Source organism: Rhinolophus hipposideros, assembly GCF_964194185.1.
Source record: "Rhinolophus hipposideros genome assembly, chromosome: X".
Lineage (NCBI taxonomy): Eukaryota > Metazoa > Chordata > Mammalia > Chiroptera > Rhinolophidae > Rhinolophus > Rhinolophus hipposideros.
Window position 1 is genome coordinate 1,801,377 of NC_138046.1, and position 16,003 is coordinate 1,817,379.

General features: G+C 42.2%; 1 protein-coding gene across 9 annotated transcripts in view; it reads right to left on the minus strand.

Annotated features, from left to right (window-relative positions):
- The window catches only part of TAF1 (TATA-box binding protein associated factor 1), an 89,897-nt gene that overhangs the window by 69,759 nt on the left and 4,135 nt on the right, over window positions 1-16,003 (minus strand). For 6 of the 9 annotated variants that reach the window (XM_081041704.1, XM_081041701.1, XM_081041698.1 and 3 more), the window contains exons 4-22: window positions 15,589-15,708; window positions 14,239-14,480; window positions 13,625-13,843; window positions 13,008-13,226; window positions 12,455-12,662; window positions 11,050-11,226; window positions 10,547-10,674; window positions 10,345-10,452; window positions 10,052-10,225; window positions 9,429-9,602; window positions 9,096-9,200; window positions 7,279-7,479; window positions 6,969-7,110; window positions 6,451-6,581; window positions 5,684-5,764; window positions 1,579-1,728; window positions 1,276-1,395; window positions 826-1,001; window positions 21-199 (exon numbers count right to left, since the gene is read on the minus strand). In XM_081041704.1, coding sequence (XP_080897830.1) covers window positions 21-199; window positions 826-1,001; window positions 1,276-1,395; window positions 1,579-1,728; window positions 5,684-5,764; window positions 6,451-6,581; window positions 6,969-7,110; window positions 7,279-7,479; window positions 9,096-9,200; window positions 9,429-9,602; window positions 10,052-10,225; window positions 10,345-10,452; window positions 10,547-10,674; window positions 11,050-11,226; window positions 12,455-12,662; window positions 13,008-13,226; window positions 13,625-13,843; window positions 14,239-14,480; window positions 15,589-15,708 — 3,054 coding nt within the window. The remainder of the gene's footprint in view (window positions 1-20; window positions 200-825; window positions 1,002-1,275; window positions 1,396-1,578; window positions 1,729-5,683; window positions 5,765-6,450; window positions 6,582-6,968; window positions 7,111-7,278; window positions 7,480-9,095; window positions 9,201-9,428; window positions 9,603-10,051; window positions 10,226-10,344; window positions 10,453-10,546; window positions 10,675-11,049; window positions 11,227-12,454; window positions 12,663-13,007; window positions 13,227-13,624; window positions 13,844-14,238; window positions 14,481-15,588; window positions 15,709-16,003) is intronic. The other 3 variants (XM_081041700.1, XM_081041702.1, XM_081041706.1) reach the window with 1 other exon arrangement.

Sequence of the window (16,003 nt, forward strand, 5' to 3'; positions counted from 1 at the left end):
TGTGAAGCCACTGCCCTCACCCAGTAGCATCCGCTGTAGTTCCTTCCGCTCCTGCTCCTCCCGTTCACGTGACAGCTGAGAGCTGGTTTTCTTATTCTGCAACATGTTCTCGATATTCTTGCCCATTTCTTCAAAGTCACTGTCTTCAGCTGAGCTGCTATCTGTGTCAGTGGATAAGACTTCAGTTGATGACAAAACCCTAAAAAGAAAGCAATGTTAGATTAAGATGAGGGAAAATATTAAAGTGCAGAAAGAGCTTAAGAAATACGGTTTTAGGCAAGAGGAGGAAATTGGGAAATCAACCTCAAAAAGGAATACTCAAAATCCACTAAGACATGCGGCCCTCAACAGAAAAGCTGTAAAAAGTGCTCCTAGATATTCAGTCAACAAAGCAAGTTTGAAATATGTAATTAGTACAGCATTTCATAGTCAGGATTCCTCGAGAAAGCCTGAGAAACAAATCAGCACAGTCCTCATTTTTAATAGGGCAATTACCATCCTCTCACCAGCAAGCCTTCAGAAAAAACACTACCCATCTCCTACCTCCACTCTCTTTGGGTTGCCAGGCCCAAAAAAGACTACAAAAGTTGTCAGAGAACCAAAGCTCAATCTTAGCACCTCTTGACATTCAAAACCTTTGACAAGTTGCTTTGAAGGTAGTCCAGCAGGTAGTCTAGCAATCTTATGAACAGATACCACCCTGGAATCTCAGATACCTGACTACCTCCTCATTAGTAGGTGATCTCCTAGTCATTATAATAGTGTCTGGCACACGCCCTCCCCCCGGCTTTTCCAGCTTGGATTTCCTGTAGCACTAAAACATACTTGTTCTGTAGATCAAAGATGCGCTGACATTCCTCTTTGTAACGCTCTTGATGCTCAGCTACAGAAAACCTGGATCCACGGGCAAATTTACTCATGGGCCCCTCTCCGGAGCGGGCTTGTTCTGTTGACATCGTACGGACCACATCGATCACTTCCCAGCGCGACAACTTTTTAATCTACAAGAGAGACAAACACATACACACAAACCATTCAAGGAACTCAAAGAACAAACCAAGGTACACGGTTACAGAGGTAGACAAGAAAAAAAATCACCCAAAGCAGGTTACACAGAAAGCTTTGGGAAAGTTAACTGCTGCAAAAGTACCCAAGGTCTAGTCCAGTAAAACCTACACCACAAAATTCTTCAGAGTTCCTTCCATCTGCTGCCCCGCTTTTCCCGCTTTAGACAAAGCCCTGAGGAGCCCCTAAGTTTTCCTCTTCCACACCGACCTCTTCCTCAGGCACGCCAAATTTACGGAGAAGCTGCTTGGCGTTTTTCAGAGACAGGCGACGGAGGTCTGCATCTGTTCCTGTCACTGTCTTCTTCACTGGCTGAGGCTCCTTATCATCCTACCTCAGAAACAAAAGAAAACAGGTAAGAATCCCATGAGGTTCAACTCCTTAGAGTATGTATCTAAGTTCTTCCTGTCAACGTCACTGCTTTCCAGACCCTCCGCCCCATTCATCTCCATTCCTTAACCTCCATTTCCTCTAGAATTGATTTTCACCTTCTAGAAATTCAGACAGTCTTACCTTCTGCTGTGTTGGTTTGTTTGGAATCTTCACATAAGAGAATCCTTCACCACACCCAGTGGGATCTGCCACCCCAGTCACCTCCAGGAGACACTTGCCCTTCATGGCAGCAATGAAGGCCCTTGTAGTGTTCCAAGGAGCGGTGCGGACCTGAGGTACAGAGAAAGATCCTAAGGGCTGTGGGAAACTTTGCCGTATGTCTAGGCATACTCAGAAGGTTGGAATAATTACAATACTGTACAATTTGATGCTTTCTTAAACTGTCTACAATGATCAACAGTTACATAGAGCCGCCCAGTACTTAGCTTGCTATTCTTCTTTCCTATGGTACTTAAATCATGTCGTTAAATAGAGGTCAAGATCCCAGACAGTGTAAGAAAAAATATGTGCATAGTGGCACCCTTCAGCCCGCCCCATCCCTTGGGCTTAACTGAGAGTGGTCAAAGGCAGTGTGGCCCCCACCCTCACGATGCTCAAAGAGGTGAGTTACACTGATGACTGCATTTGATTGTCCAATTTCTCAAATGGGTTCTTTAGAATGACTTATATAATCTACTGAGTAGACAGGAAGCATGTTTTACAAAGCACTGGCCCCAACCCCAACAGCACTAAACCAAATACCATTTACCTCTGCCACTCTTTTGATCCGAAGGGCCTGTCTTCTCCAGGGACCCTAAACAGTGTTCACTGACCCCACAAAACAATCCGGAATTAAGACAAGGGGAATGTGCTTGTCCACATGGATCAGTCAAGAGTATTCACGATGAGCTAGAAAGTGGCCAATTCTCTATTCAAGATTCAGTCTTGAAGGTCATTCAACAGAACACTTAACTTCTAGAATTCTTAGACATTCACTCATTTATTACTCTGACCTCAAAAGAATAGTACAACGATGCTTCTTTACTTGCTCTGCCTGAACGCATTTACAATCATTCACTCACTCCACTCATTCATTCATTCATTGAGTATCTACCACAGATCAGCATTACTTTCTCACAGACCTCCTGTTATGAGGAAGAGACAACCAACCAACCAAATCATTCATTCACTCATTCATTGAGTATCTACCACAGATCAGCATTACTTTCTCACAGACCTCCTGTTATGAGGAAGAGACAACCAACCAACCAAATTCAATACTGCATGATCATTGTCATGATAGGAAAGTAATAAGTGCTACATGTCCATAAAGAAGAGAAGGATGGTGGTCCTATCTGAATGAAGGGCGGAAGTGAGGGCAAGAGTCAGGGAAAGCTTCCAAGAGAATATAACTTGCAGATGAAGGTCAGAAAAAAATACAGAGAAAATGTTCTAGGCAGAGGGAATAGCAGTTACAAAATCCTGGAAGGCAACAGAAAGAAATTTAAGGAACCGAATGAACTTTAGTGTTTGGAGCTTAGAGTACAAGATGGGCAATGAAAGGAGATGAGAAGAGGTTAGTTATATATAAGACCCAAATCATACAGATCCTTGTAAATCATGTTAAGTACCTCTTTCTAAAAGAAATAAGGACCCAAAGGATGTCTTTGGGCAAGAGACTCATATGGTCAACTTTTTGTTTTAAAAGATCATTCAACTTTTTAACAAACGGTGCTAGACTAACCAGACATTCGTTCATATGCCAAAAAAAAGAACCTTAATCTATAGCGTGCACTCTATAAAAAATTAAGTCAAAATAGATCTAAACATAAGATCTGAAACAATAAACCTTTTAGAAGAAAACATGAGAAAATCTTTGTGACCTTGAGTTAGATAAACATTTCTTACAACACCAAAATCACAAGCAACAGAAGATTGATAAATTGCAGTTTTGCTCTTCAAAAGCCATTGTTAAGAAAATTAAAAGACAAGCCACTGACTGGGAGAAAAATCTTTGCAAATCACCTGATAAAGGACTCAGACCTAGAATACATACAGAACTCTCAAAACTCAATAATAAGAAAACAGCAACTAATTAAAAATAAAAATGGGCGAAAGATGAACAAACACTTGACCAAAGAAGGTATCTGGATGACCAATAAGCACATGAAAAGAAGCTAAACATCTTTAGCTATTAGGGAAATGCAAATGAAAGCCACAGTGAGACCACTTCACACCTGGAAAGTAACAAGCATTGACAAGGATGTGGAGGAACTACAGCCCTCATCTCCTGCTGGTGGGAATGAAAGTGGTGCGGCAGCTGCAGAAAACACTGGCAGTTCCTCCAAAAGTTAAACACAGGATTAGAATATGACACAGCAATTCCACTTTTAGGGATTTACACAAGAAAAAGAAAACAGATGTCCATAAAAAGATTTACACATGAATATTCACAGCAGATTTATTCATAATAGCCCCAAACCGAGAACAAACAAAATGTCCTTTGATGGGTTATTAGTTAGACAAACTGTGGTACATCCATACTGTGAGACACTATGCAGCAATAAAAAATAACAAACTATTAACACACACAACCTAGATGAGTTTCAACATAATTCTAAATTTAAAGAGAAAAGACAAGAAAGAATGCATACTTTCAACAGATGGTACTGGGAAAACAGAATATCCTAAAAGAACGAAGTTGAACCTTCGTCATACACCATATATAAAAATTAACAAAATTGATCAAAGACTTAAACATAAGAACTGAAAACATAAAACTCTTAAAAGAAAACATAAGGGGAAAGCTTCGTGACACTGGATTTGGCAATGATTACTTGGATACAGAACCAAAAGCACAAGCAATGAAAGTAAAATTAGATAAATTGGAGTACATCAAAATTAAAAACGTCTCTGCCTTAAAGGACACAACTGAGTGAAAAGGCAACCTATGGAATGGGAGAAAATATTTCTATATCAGACATCTAATAAGAGGTTAATATCCAGAATATATTAAAAAACTGCAACTCAACACGAAAAACAAATAACCCAATTCAAAAATGGGCAAAGGACTTGAATAGACATTTCTTCAAAGACATGCAAATGGCCAACGAGGTCACGAAACGATGCTCCATGACACTGATCAGCAGGGAAATGCAAATCAAAACCCCAGTGAGATACCGCCTCACACCCATTAAGATGGCCACTATCAAAAAACCAATAAATAACAAGGGTTTGCAAGAGTGTGGAATCACTTAAACTCTCATATACCATGAACAGGAGTGTAAAATGGTGCAGCTGCTTTGGAAAGCAGTAAGGATGTCCCTCAAACACCTAAAATTAGAACTACCATATGATCCAGTAATCCCACTTTTGGGTAGTTATATAAAAGAATTGAAAGCAGGGTCTTGAACAGGTATTTGCACACTCATGTTCACAGCAGCACTATTCACAATAGCTAAAAGATGGAAGCAACTCAGATGGCCAGCAATGGATGAATAAATAAGCAAAATGTGGTCTATCCATACAATAGAATATTATTCAGCCTTAAAAAGGAAATTCTGACGTGTTACAACATGGATGAGTCTTGAGAATATTATGCTACAGGAAATAAACCAGTCACATAAAAACAAATACTGTCTGATTCCACTTAGGTAAGGTACCTAGAGTAGTAAAATTCATTGAGACAGAAAATAGAATGGCAGCTGCCAGGGGCTGGGCAAAGAAGGACTAGGGATTATCGTTTAATGGCTACTGAAGCTTCCATTTTATAAGGTGATGCGTTTTGGAGATTGGTTGTACAATAATGTGAATGAACTCAACACTACTGAACTGTAAACTTAAAGATTAAGATGGTAAATTTTATATTATGCATATTTTGCCACAATTGAGAAAAAGAAACTAGTACATACCATATGATTCCGTTTATGTAAAATTCTATAAAATGCATGCAACCTAATCTATGGTGACAGAAATCAGACCAGTGGTTGTCAAAGAACAGGGATAGTGGAGAGAAGAAAGGGATTTCAAAGGGGCACTAAGAAACTCTTGGGAGTGACAGATAAAAGAGATACACTCATTATCTTATCATGAGAATTTTATAGGTATAAACATACATGAAACATGCCAAAAAGTACACTTTTAAATATGTGTTGTTTATTCTATGTCAGTCACATCTCGATATAAGCTGTTTTTGAAAGGAAAAATGGGATGCACTAATACAAGTTAGTAAAAAAAAAAACCTTACCTCATCGTCAATCTTCATCTGGAAATCTTCCTCATTTTCTTCTTCTGGGGCAAAAAAGGACTTCTCACCATAGCCAGCATCCTGGAGGAGGACAAATCCATCCATTCGTCAATCAATGAATTGGAAAACACAAAGCACAAGTTTAACTGAACAGCAAGTAGAGAATATCAAAGCACAGTTGCATACAGAATGGATTCTGTAAAGTCCTCCATGTATCTCTCACCATTCTATCTCCTTAGGTATCAGAAGACGCATCACCACATTTCAAGGACTTTACCAGCTGATACATGGGCGGTTAAGTCCCCTAGAAAGCTCAACAGAGATGCTCGTGAACCCAGTGGGGCAGAGGTGCACTATCCCACCATAACCAGACCTTGCCTATTGTATCCTGAGAAGGAGCTGTGCTTCTCTAAACAGCATATGCAGCACTGCCATCATCTCTGCCCACCTGGCAAGCTGTGGAGAACCACTGAGAAGTACTTTCCCTGCTTCCACACCTGTCTTATAAAGCAAAGATTAAAGTTGCCACCCAAATGGATAACAACCATGTTCAAGGCAAAACAATATGCCCCGAAACCCTCATGAAGTTTTCCACTGGTATTTAGCTACACTGTAGTTCCCCCAGAACCGGTGCACACAGAATGGAGTTTGCAAATCACTGGTACTAATCTAGTAACCATCATTTCTCAACCAGTGAGAACAGTGTTCATCTGGTCTCTCTGGAAAAACTCAGAGGTACAGGCAATGCCTAGGAGGCAGCCGCTCACCTTCAGTCGCTGCTCCGCAGCTATCATGCTGTAGTACGCACAGCACTGCTCCGGAGACACCATGGCTCTGATCTCCTCCTCAGTTGGTAAACGAAAATCAGACTTCAGCACCCACCAATTGGAGTCCATCCCTAGAAAACAGAGAATTACTCGCACTGAATTCCAAAGGCCCTTTATTGACAACAACAGGGACAGCAAACCAAGGCTGAACCAGGCAATGTCCTAGAAGGTACCAGGCCTAGCCACAGTTAGCTTGCCTGGCCAAGAAAAGCCCAGCCACTAGGTTTCCCACGTCTCACGTAAGACATCCGGCAATCATGCTGAATTTCCTGGCAGACAAAATCAAAAAGCAATCCGAGCTCCCAACAGATGATCTGCTACCTCCTCCTTTCGACGACTGTCAATTGCTATTTCTAGTTTATTAACTGCATTCTTATCCTTTGACTGAAAGAAAGCCCCAATTCCTTCCTTGGAAAGAGGCAGAGAGGACGAGTAATCAGCCGCCAAGTGCTGCTGACCTGTGCGTTTGAAGTCAGCGCAGAGCTTTAGCCTCTTCCGGATGCTGCTTTCTGAATGGGAAGGAAAGGCCTTTTTTATATCTTCCATTCGGATCCTCCGAGGCCGATCTGCACTCTTCCAGAAGAGGCGGTAAATAAAAACCTGCCCGACAAACCAAGTGCTTTCATGTGGTAAGTAAAGGATGCAAGCCCTCACCAGGGCGCCTTCCCCTGCTAAGCCCTTATGTGTTTTGCTCTTTCCTGATGTAACCCCAAATACACATAGCCTTTCAGGTGCTTCCTGATTCCCTCCCTATCCTCTCATTCTTACCTGGAGAAAGTCTCGAATATGCGTATTGGCCCTTTTGGAGTTGGGCCCAGGAACTTCAAACAAGGGGCACTGCTGGCCAACCACAAAGATATCCACTAATTCCCGAATATAGTATCCTTGTCTTGTCCGAATGATGAGGAAATCAGTTTCTGGCATCTTATGAAGGTAAATTGGGGCACGAAAAAGATTGTTCTCAAATGCCTAGCGAAAGTGAAAACACAGAATTTATATACAGAGAAGCCCTAGGAAAGTCAGTTGACTAACGACAAAGGAAAATCGAGCTTATGTGCTCTTCATGCCCATTAAGCCATCTAAGATCTACCCAGCAATATAAACAAATTCCAATATGGAATAGCAAATGGGATTAGATCTTTTTTATATAAGTTTTATTGGGGAATATTGAGGAACAGTGTGTCTCTCCAGGGCCCATCAGCTCCAAGTCATTGTCCTTCAGTCAGTTGTGGAGGGCGCAGCTCAGCTCCAAGTCCAGTTGCCGTTTTCAATCTTTAGTTGCGGGGGGCACAGCCCACCATCCCATGCGGGAATTGAAGCGGCAACCTTGTTCAGAGCTCCGGCTCTAACCAACTGAGTCATCTGGCCGCCCCAGATCGTTCTTTATCCACTGGCTATCTTTAAGAGTCAGCAGTGGGGAAGCTAAAAGATTTGGATGCAAATTGACACTGGCTGCTCTGCTATTCATGGTATGACATCAGATAGTATCTCTGAGATTAATTTTCCTCATCTACATACTTAAAATGCCTACACCTCACAGGATTGCTATGAAGATTACACAAGAAAATCACTTTAAAAATTAACAACTACTACACTAGCTACCCTAGACATCAGCATAGACCCTGACATAATGCAGGTGAGATCAAAACATTTGTTAAACAAATTCATAAAAAACAACGAATGAAGTACAAAGCATGCCAGAGAAGACAGATTAAACACACACGACAGAGACATTTCAGCTTGTTTTAAGTAGCAGCTAGACAGGGATCAACTTGCACAAGGAGCCTGTGATTCTAAGGAAAGACTTCTCAGAAAATCAGAAAAGTGGAAAGAAGAAGGAACTTCAACATAGGGATGTGAAAAGAAAATTCTAAATGTGAAATGTAGAAAAAAACTTACAGGGTAAGAATGCCAAGAATAGTATAAAAACAATACTCAGGATGTGGTGGGAAAGGACTATAGACGGAAAGGATAAGGGAAAAAAAAGACTTTGCAGACGCTTTTGGAGAATGCACAATAGTAATAATGGTATTAAAGCAGGAAAGTGGTTAAGATTGCTAAGAAAAATAAAATGGAGGCCCAAAGGGAGGAAAGTGCTAGGGAGATTGCCTCACATCATCTGTGGACCTCCATAGTTGTCCTTAACGAAATATGTAAAAGCTAGGTTACCAGAGGGCCTCTCTCCACCCATCAGAACAAAGAGGGGAAAACAAACCATTTAACTATGGCTGGGGATTGCTCAGTTCAGGTGTGGTTCAATACTCAAAACAACAACTGATATACCCAAACATACCAATTTTACACACACAAATCAAAATGAAGTAAATTATCAATCCAGGTTGACTTCCCTATGTCACTCACATATTTCTGGACTTCTTGTCAATGTGTACTTTGAAAAAATAATTTTCAATTTAGCTTTTGAATAATTAGGAGCCACTTTGAATAAAAAAGACCAAAACAAACTGGGGACTATATTGATCTTCCTCATAACTGATGTATGAATAGTATCTCAATCAAGTAGAATTGGCTCTTGCTGGGCTGACTTGCACCTCATCTGTCAATTTCCTTAGGGAAGAATTCCTCACCTGCAGTAATTGGCCAGGATGGAGAGAGCCCAGGAAAGGAGATGTATGGCAGTAAACAGTTTCCCCATATTTACAATCTGGGGCTCCAGGATCTTTCCCAGGTTTCTACAAGGAAAACAGTAGAACTAGTTACTATCACAGAATATAATCAATAAGCCTACACAAGCTATTCCATGAGCATGGCATTTTACTAATATTACTAACTACAAAAAAAGATACCACTCCTTTCTCCCAAGAAATTCATATAAAAGACACAAAATACATAGTGACAGATAATCACTGGAGATCTAACTACAGCTATATGAATAAAAATTTTTCGGAGCAGAGACTCACCCGCTTGTAGTAGTTTTTAATCTTGGTTGCCATGCCAACCTGCATCATTAATGGTCCATTTTCCTCACTATATTCTGCTAGAATTAGATCTCCGTCTTTGCCAGTGAGGTCCTGAGGTGTGCGCATAAAAAACATCTCTCCACCACCTGAAGCTTGTCTCTCTTGTTCTCTCATCTGCTCACAACAAAGAGAATACAGTCCAGCTCCTGACAGGACAATAACTGTACGCACTGATGTTGCTCACTCTGAGACAATGACACCAAAAACAGTTTTACGTTGCCTTGTCTTTTTCAATGTCATTGCAAAAATTTTCAAATACATGAATATTTATCATCCCATAGCCTAGATTTAACTGTTTATATTTTTGCCATATTTGTTTTATCTATAACTCTCTCTCTAGATTTTGCTGAACTGTTTTTTAAAGTTGCACTCATCATGACACTTTGCCCTTAGGTGTTGTCACATGCATCTAAGAATAAGGACATTCTCCTAAATAACCACAACATTCTATCACAGCTGAGAAAGTAATAATTCCTAGTATCATCTAATATCTGGTTCATTTCCCAATTTATACTTTAATGTCTTTCATAGATTTTTTTTTCCTAACTGGGATTCCATCATACCTTAGCCTTCTTTTTGATGTGCTTTAGCAAGGGCTGGACTGAGTGCGGACCCGGCTGGGACAGTGCCCCAAAGGAGTACTTCTTCAGAGGTGGGCGGTGGAACTGCCGCAGTTTGATGGGCCCCATGTGAGTGGGAAAGAAGGGCTGCCGTAATTCCACAGCAGGAATTGAGTGCTAAGACAGGAAATACAAGGGTTCAAATTAAATACCACCTCCAGCCTCGGCAAGACTCACCCACATCGTCCATCAGAACAATGCGGTGGTTCCCATCAGGAAACAAAGGCTCCTTTTACCTGGATGATATTGCCTCCAAAGGTACCTCGAAGACCCTGCTGCTTGGGGTAGTAATATTCATCATTGGAGAGATTCCATGGGTCTTTCACTTCTGGCTGAGACATGTTCTAATGACAGGTCATCAAATAAGCTTTAGTCAGACTCCCCTCCTCCAGTACCTTTCTTTGTTCTAAACACCAAGTCCCCTTTCCCTTCACAGACCTGTTGTGGTTCCTCCTTGATGACTCCTGTTTTCCCTAAGAGAATTCGACTCTTCTTCAGAGATGATTCCTTTTTACTCTCCTTGGAGGGGGAGTTAGAGGTGGCCTCTTCCTTCTCATCAGGAATTTCTGAAGAGGAAACAAAAGTCCCTCTTCAGGGAGTTGCTATCCCTGAAGAGCCACCTTTCCTGCTGATACCTTTGCAGGTTCAAACCAGATCTGTCATCCATGCCAGACCACTTCTACTCTGATTCACTTGAACCAACAAACTACACTCCTGACATCTCAAAGGTACTACTATCCAACATTCCCACATGGTGAGTTTTTCCTAAACACCACAAATTCTAGAAATGGACCACCACAACTATGTACTCTCAGACTGCTACCTAGAAGCTTCCAGTCTTGACCTTTCCAATCCTTCTGATTTCTTCCTGCCCCTTGACATCAGCAGCAAGCTAACTGTCAATTATGGAGGAGGAACACTGGCCCCTGCCAGTACCATACCCAAAATGAGGTTCTCATCATTGGGATCAAGGGTCAGAACAGGAGGCTCCAAGAGTCGGGGCATCGCCTGAGCATCCCAAATGATATTGTCCTCCCAGCGTCCATATACCAGCTCCTCATTGTCAATGGGAAAAATGGAGTACCAAGGCTTGTCATCATCCAGGGTGGCTGCAAAGCCTAGTCAAAACACAAGGAAGAAACACTCGGTAACAGACAAAACACTTACACTCTTTCCAATCATAATTCTAGCAAAGGGACAAGGAGCAAATTATTAGAGTTACTCATGTTACTGAAAAGTAACCTAACAGATAGTGTATTTCTCACTTTAATAAAATGTTGCACTCATGGCAGTATGTTTTGCAATAGTCAAAATATGGATGACCAACTGTTTAATTAGGGGCTGGTTAAATAAATTATGGTAATCAATAACATGGTAAAATATGCTTAACCATGCTAGTAAAATGTATATTAGTAATACACTAATCATTGGTAAATTATGGGAACATCCATATAAGAATACTATGCAACCAATAAAGTGTTTAGACAGACTGGGAGAAAAGAAAAAAACTGTTTCTTAGATTTAAAAAATATGACATTTGTGTTTTTCCTCCAAATTATAAAAGTCATCCAGGTTAAGAGAAACAATTGGAAAACACAGTAAGGAATAAAGAAGAAAACTAAACTAGTTTGTGATCTTACAAACCAGAAATAACCACCGTGACCCCTGTAGTATATTTCTTTTTGGCCAGCTTTCTATGTTTGTATAGTGTGTTTTCATTTATACAAGCAGGATATTAAATATGCCACTTAGTATCTTTTTTTCCATTTAAAATGAGTTTCCCATGTCATTAAACATTATTTATGAAGAACTGTGAATGACACACAACATTTACATTAAGAGAAAAGCACAGGATACAAACAAAACTGTACCTACAAAAATGAGCTCACCTACATACACACATACAGAAGACAGAAAAATCAAAAACAAAATACACCAAAAAGTTAATAGGTGATAACCTCTGGATAGGATTGCCAGTGATTTTTGACACTATGTTGCATTTTCAAAGTTTTCTACTTGGCATACCTTTTTTTCCATATTTAAGGAGACACAAAAGAAATTCTAGAATGATAAAGACAAAGGGGCTGTGGAAACAAAAGTGGACTATACAGATCTAAGCACTGTTATAGTTCAGAAAGATCCTTAACTTCAAAGCGGTTTTCCCATTTTCCTAATGGGAAATCAGAGTCCCATCCCAGCTTGTTAACAGTGTAAAAAAGTCATTACGGACTAGAATCAGGGCTCATACCCACACCACATCACTGGCCCACAGCAGCAGCCAAGACCCCAGCTACGCCCACTCGGGGTGCCCTAGGTGGGGGACGGCACGCCGGACACAGGGCACACCTTGCTGAACGTTGTAAGCCATGGCATTCCTAGTCATGCTGGAAGGCAGCCAGCCTGCCAGGCTGGCACGCTGAGGTTTTGTCCCTTTGTGTTTGACATCCTCTCCATCCCAGATGATGTCATCCTCCCAATGCAGCTGTGTCACCATCAGGAAGTTTTCATCAGCCAGAAGATCAGTGCTGCTGCTTTCCTCGACTTTCTTACAATCCTGTAGATGTAGGGAAGGGACAACAATTCCGAAGGGTCACCAGTCAAAGTTTGCACCCCAAATCCCACATCAGACACATCAAATGCGCTCCTTGACTTGACAGAAGAACCTGATAATGGAGGAATATCTGCCTCCTCCTCTTCCTAGTCTAGCACAGCACTCGGTTCACAGAGTCCTACAGCAACGGGCCAAGTTGCCAGGGTGATATGCCACAGCCAGCAAAAGGCCGAGCTGCCTGTCTCCCACCAGAGAAACCCCGCTCACTACCTTCCCAACTGCGAAGAGTAAAGTAGCAGCGAAAGGGCCCGGGCACACCAATGCCGTCCTGACAGACGTGTTGCTCACCTCCATCATTCTACATTTTATCACAGGTTCATGTTCCATCTTTTTCAGTTTGAAGCCATAGTCAAACCCACTGCCATCTTCAGGAACACCTAGCATATCATACCACAGTCGAGCAGGCCCATAACGCCACTCAGCCACTCTCGGTTTAGTATCTGTCACTTTATCTGTATCTCCAGTTGATTGAGCAAACTTGGACTCCACTGGAGCCATCATCGTGATCTGTAACAGAACAAAGAAGGGGAGAAGGAGTTCCTGACCCCTCATGTCCTAAGGCTGTAGGGAGTCGACAGGCAGGCGGGGAACTCAGAGGAACTATACAGATGATACCTGAACCGGCCTGGACTGGAGGTCGCATATAAATAATGAGGTACCTCATGGCACACTGAGCCTATCATTCAAACTGCCCTATTCACCAGTGTGTGTATTACCGTCTGCCTGCCCCCAATTTTTCTCTTACCACAGGGAAGGGCCACCACTGGGGTTGAACTCATGACTACTCAGTGATAATCAGCACAGGACTCGCCCTGCTAAGGTGTGATTTCCAATTTGGACGTAAGCTAGGCAGAACTCATTTGCTCCCCTCGTCGGTCTTAACCCCAGGTTGCAATTTTGCCTACTTCGTCATCAGAGAGACACTGCTCTGGAGGCGGTGGGGGTGCATAGTCGTAGTTCCACAAAGACTTCTGGGTGACTTCTGATTCTACAGAGCACTCCGCCTCCTGGATCTGCTCCTCCTGTAGTAGCTCACGGTGTTTTTTTTTCCTCTTTCTCCGAGCACTTCGCCAAACGGATGGGACATTCTTCCCTGGTCCAAAAAGACGTAGGAAGCGTAACACCTAGAACACGGAACACATTACTGTGTCAGAGACTCAGTGTCAGATAGGAAAACAGCAGCAACTGGGTCTGGAAACTCCCTCGAGGGAGGGGTCTACTCAACTGACAAGGAGGGATCAGGGAGTGCTGAACTCACATTCATGACATCTACCCCAAAAGTCAAGAAGTGTCCCTTAGTAATTTAGAGTGGTTCTTTTTTAAGACAACAAATAATTTTTAATGAGAACTGTATAAATCACGTGCTGCAACGTACATACAACTTTTAAAAAAGACCTGATACGATGTCATTGAATAAGGAAAGCTCGATCTTATCCATTCTACATTCAGCTTCTGAACAGAACTCAGTATTTAGAAGAGGTCAGTGCTTTGCAATGTGGGTATTCTCCATAGAAAGTACCTTCCCAGGCCGAAATTCTGGGAAAAGTTCTGTGACACTCGGCAACAGCTTGGTGGCATCGTGCTGCATAATCCCAGCCAATGGTAGGGTCAGCTTTCCATCCTCAGATTCTGCCTGTGTTGCTTCCTGAGGTCCCATCTCAGATTCTGAGTCAGAGGAACTACTGAAGTCCACTTTCTCTGAGGCCAAAGAGGAAGGGGCAATGATGGAGGGCAAGATGATGCCTTCTCCATCCTCAGACACTGCAACAAGGAAGAGAAACCCCTTTGGCATGTAACTGTGAGCATATTTCCACAAATTCAGCCAACACCCACTCTAGGCGATATGCAGGGTACAATGGCAGGGGATACAATTCCAAGCACCCAGATCACCAGTAATATACAACCCAGAAAACTCACTCAAACTCAGTATCTCCCACCATCCCCAACTCACCTTGCAATGGGTACCCTAGGGTTATAATGAGAGAAAACAGACACTATTACTTACTGCATTTTACTGATTTCCATAGGTATGTCAAGTGAAAGGAATGTGACCAATAGCAAAATTCTATAACCCTTTTATACCAGTCAGGCCTATCATGTCCGGTTCAGGGACCCATAAGCTGGAGAATTTTTTTAAGACCACAAGAAAACAATGAAATTATTGGCATGAATACGCTCTATGACATAAAGTTAACTGATGCTATTTAGCCTGCAGACTAAAAAGGAAATGACTCTAACAGGAGGAACTGAGGGTAACACAAGAGGATCAAAGACACTGCTCTCCCCCCATCTTCTAGCCTAGTACAGGCTGGCTGCTGTTGCAGACACAGGAACGCATGAGACGATCACTGACGACCCTGCCTTTGAAATCTCTGAACCTGGCAGTTGGCTCAGTAGGATCCATACACATTCTAGAGTGCCCTCACTATTGAATCACTTCTTTTCCAGAGCGTCATCTAAACAGGGAGCTTCCAAATACCAGTATGCAGATCAGCTGCTTCAGAAATTCCTTGGGGAACGCTTTGAAATCCCTGGGGTCTACCCCAGATCTTCTGAATCAGACCTTCTGGGGGTGAGAGGCAGAAATCTGTATGTTTTCAAAGACTTGTGGTATTCTGAGGGGCAGCCAGATTTGAGAATCACTGACGTCAATTTTTGCTTGAGCACATGCTAAAATACTGATGCCAAACATTCTAAAAGTAAAACCTCCCTTTAATACGGAAATTTGAAAATCGTATGAATCACTTCCCAAAGTTGTATCCTTTGCCAGTAGCTTCATTTTCAAAGCCCCCTGTGTGGATGCCAAAGGCCTGGGCTGGGCTGGGAACGGAACCTGCTCCTTAGACAAAAGTAAGCAGTCTCTGCTTACCACCGGTAATGGCATCCTGGTCCTTATCCTTCTTTAATGGTCCTGGGGGAGGCGGTGGAGGAGGCATCAACTTGCAGTCGATGTCTTCACAATCAGCATCGTAGTCGTCATCATCGTAATCTGACAAAACCAAGCAGGGCATCTCCTCAATGTCCACAATGTCACACAACAGCCTGGAGCTCCCTTGTCACTTGAGAATTTAAAGCGGCACATGAAGCACTATGCAGACCCCTTCAGAACACACAGGAGATGCAGCTTGTCTTCAGAAAGAGAGGGTTTCATGATATCGCCAAATGCTGTAACGCTATGCATACCTCATGCAGGAATTTCGGGAGCTCCCAAGGTTTAAAAGCTTTGCTCTCTCTCCCCATCAAATCCTGTTTTACTTTTTATTTTCACCCTGCTCAATCTCATA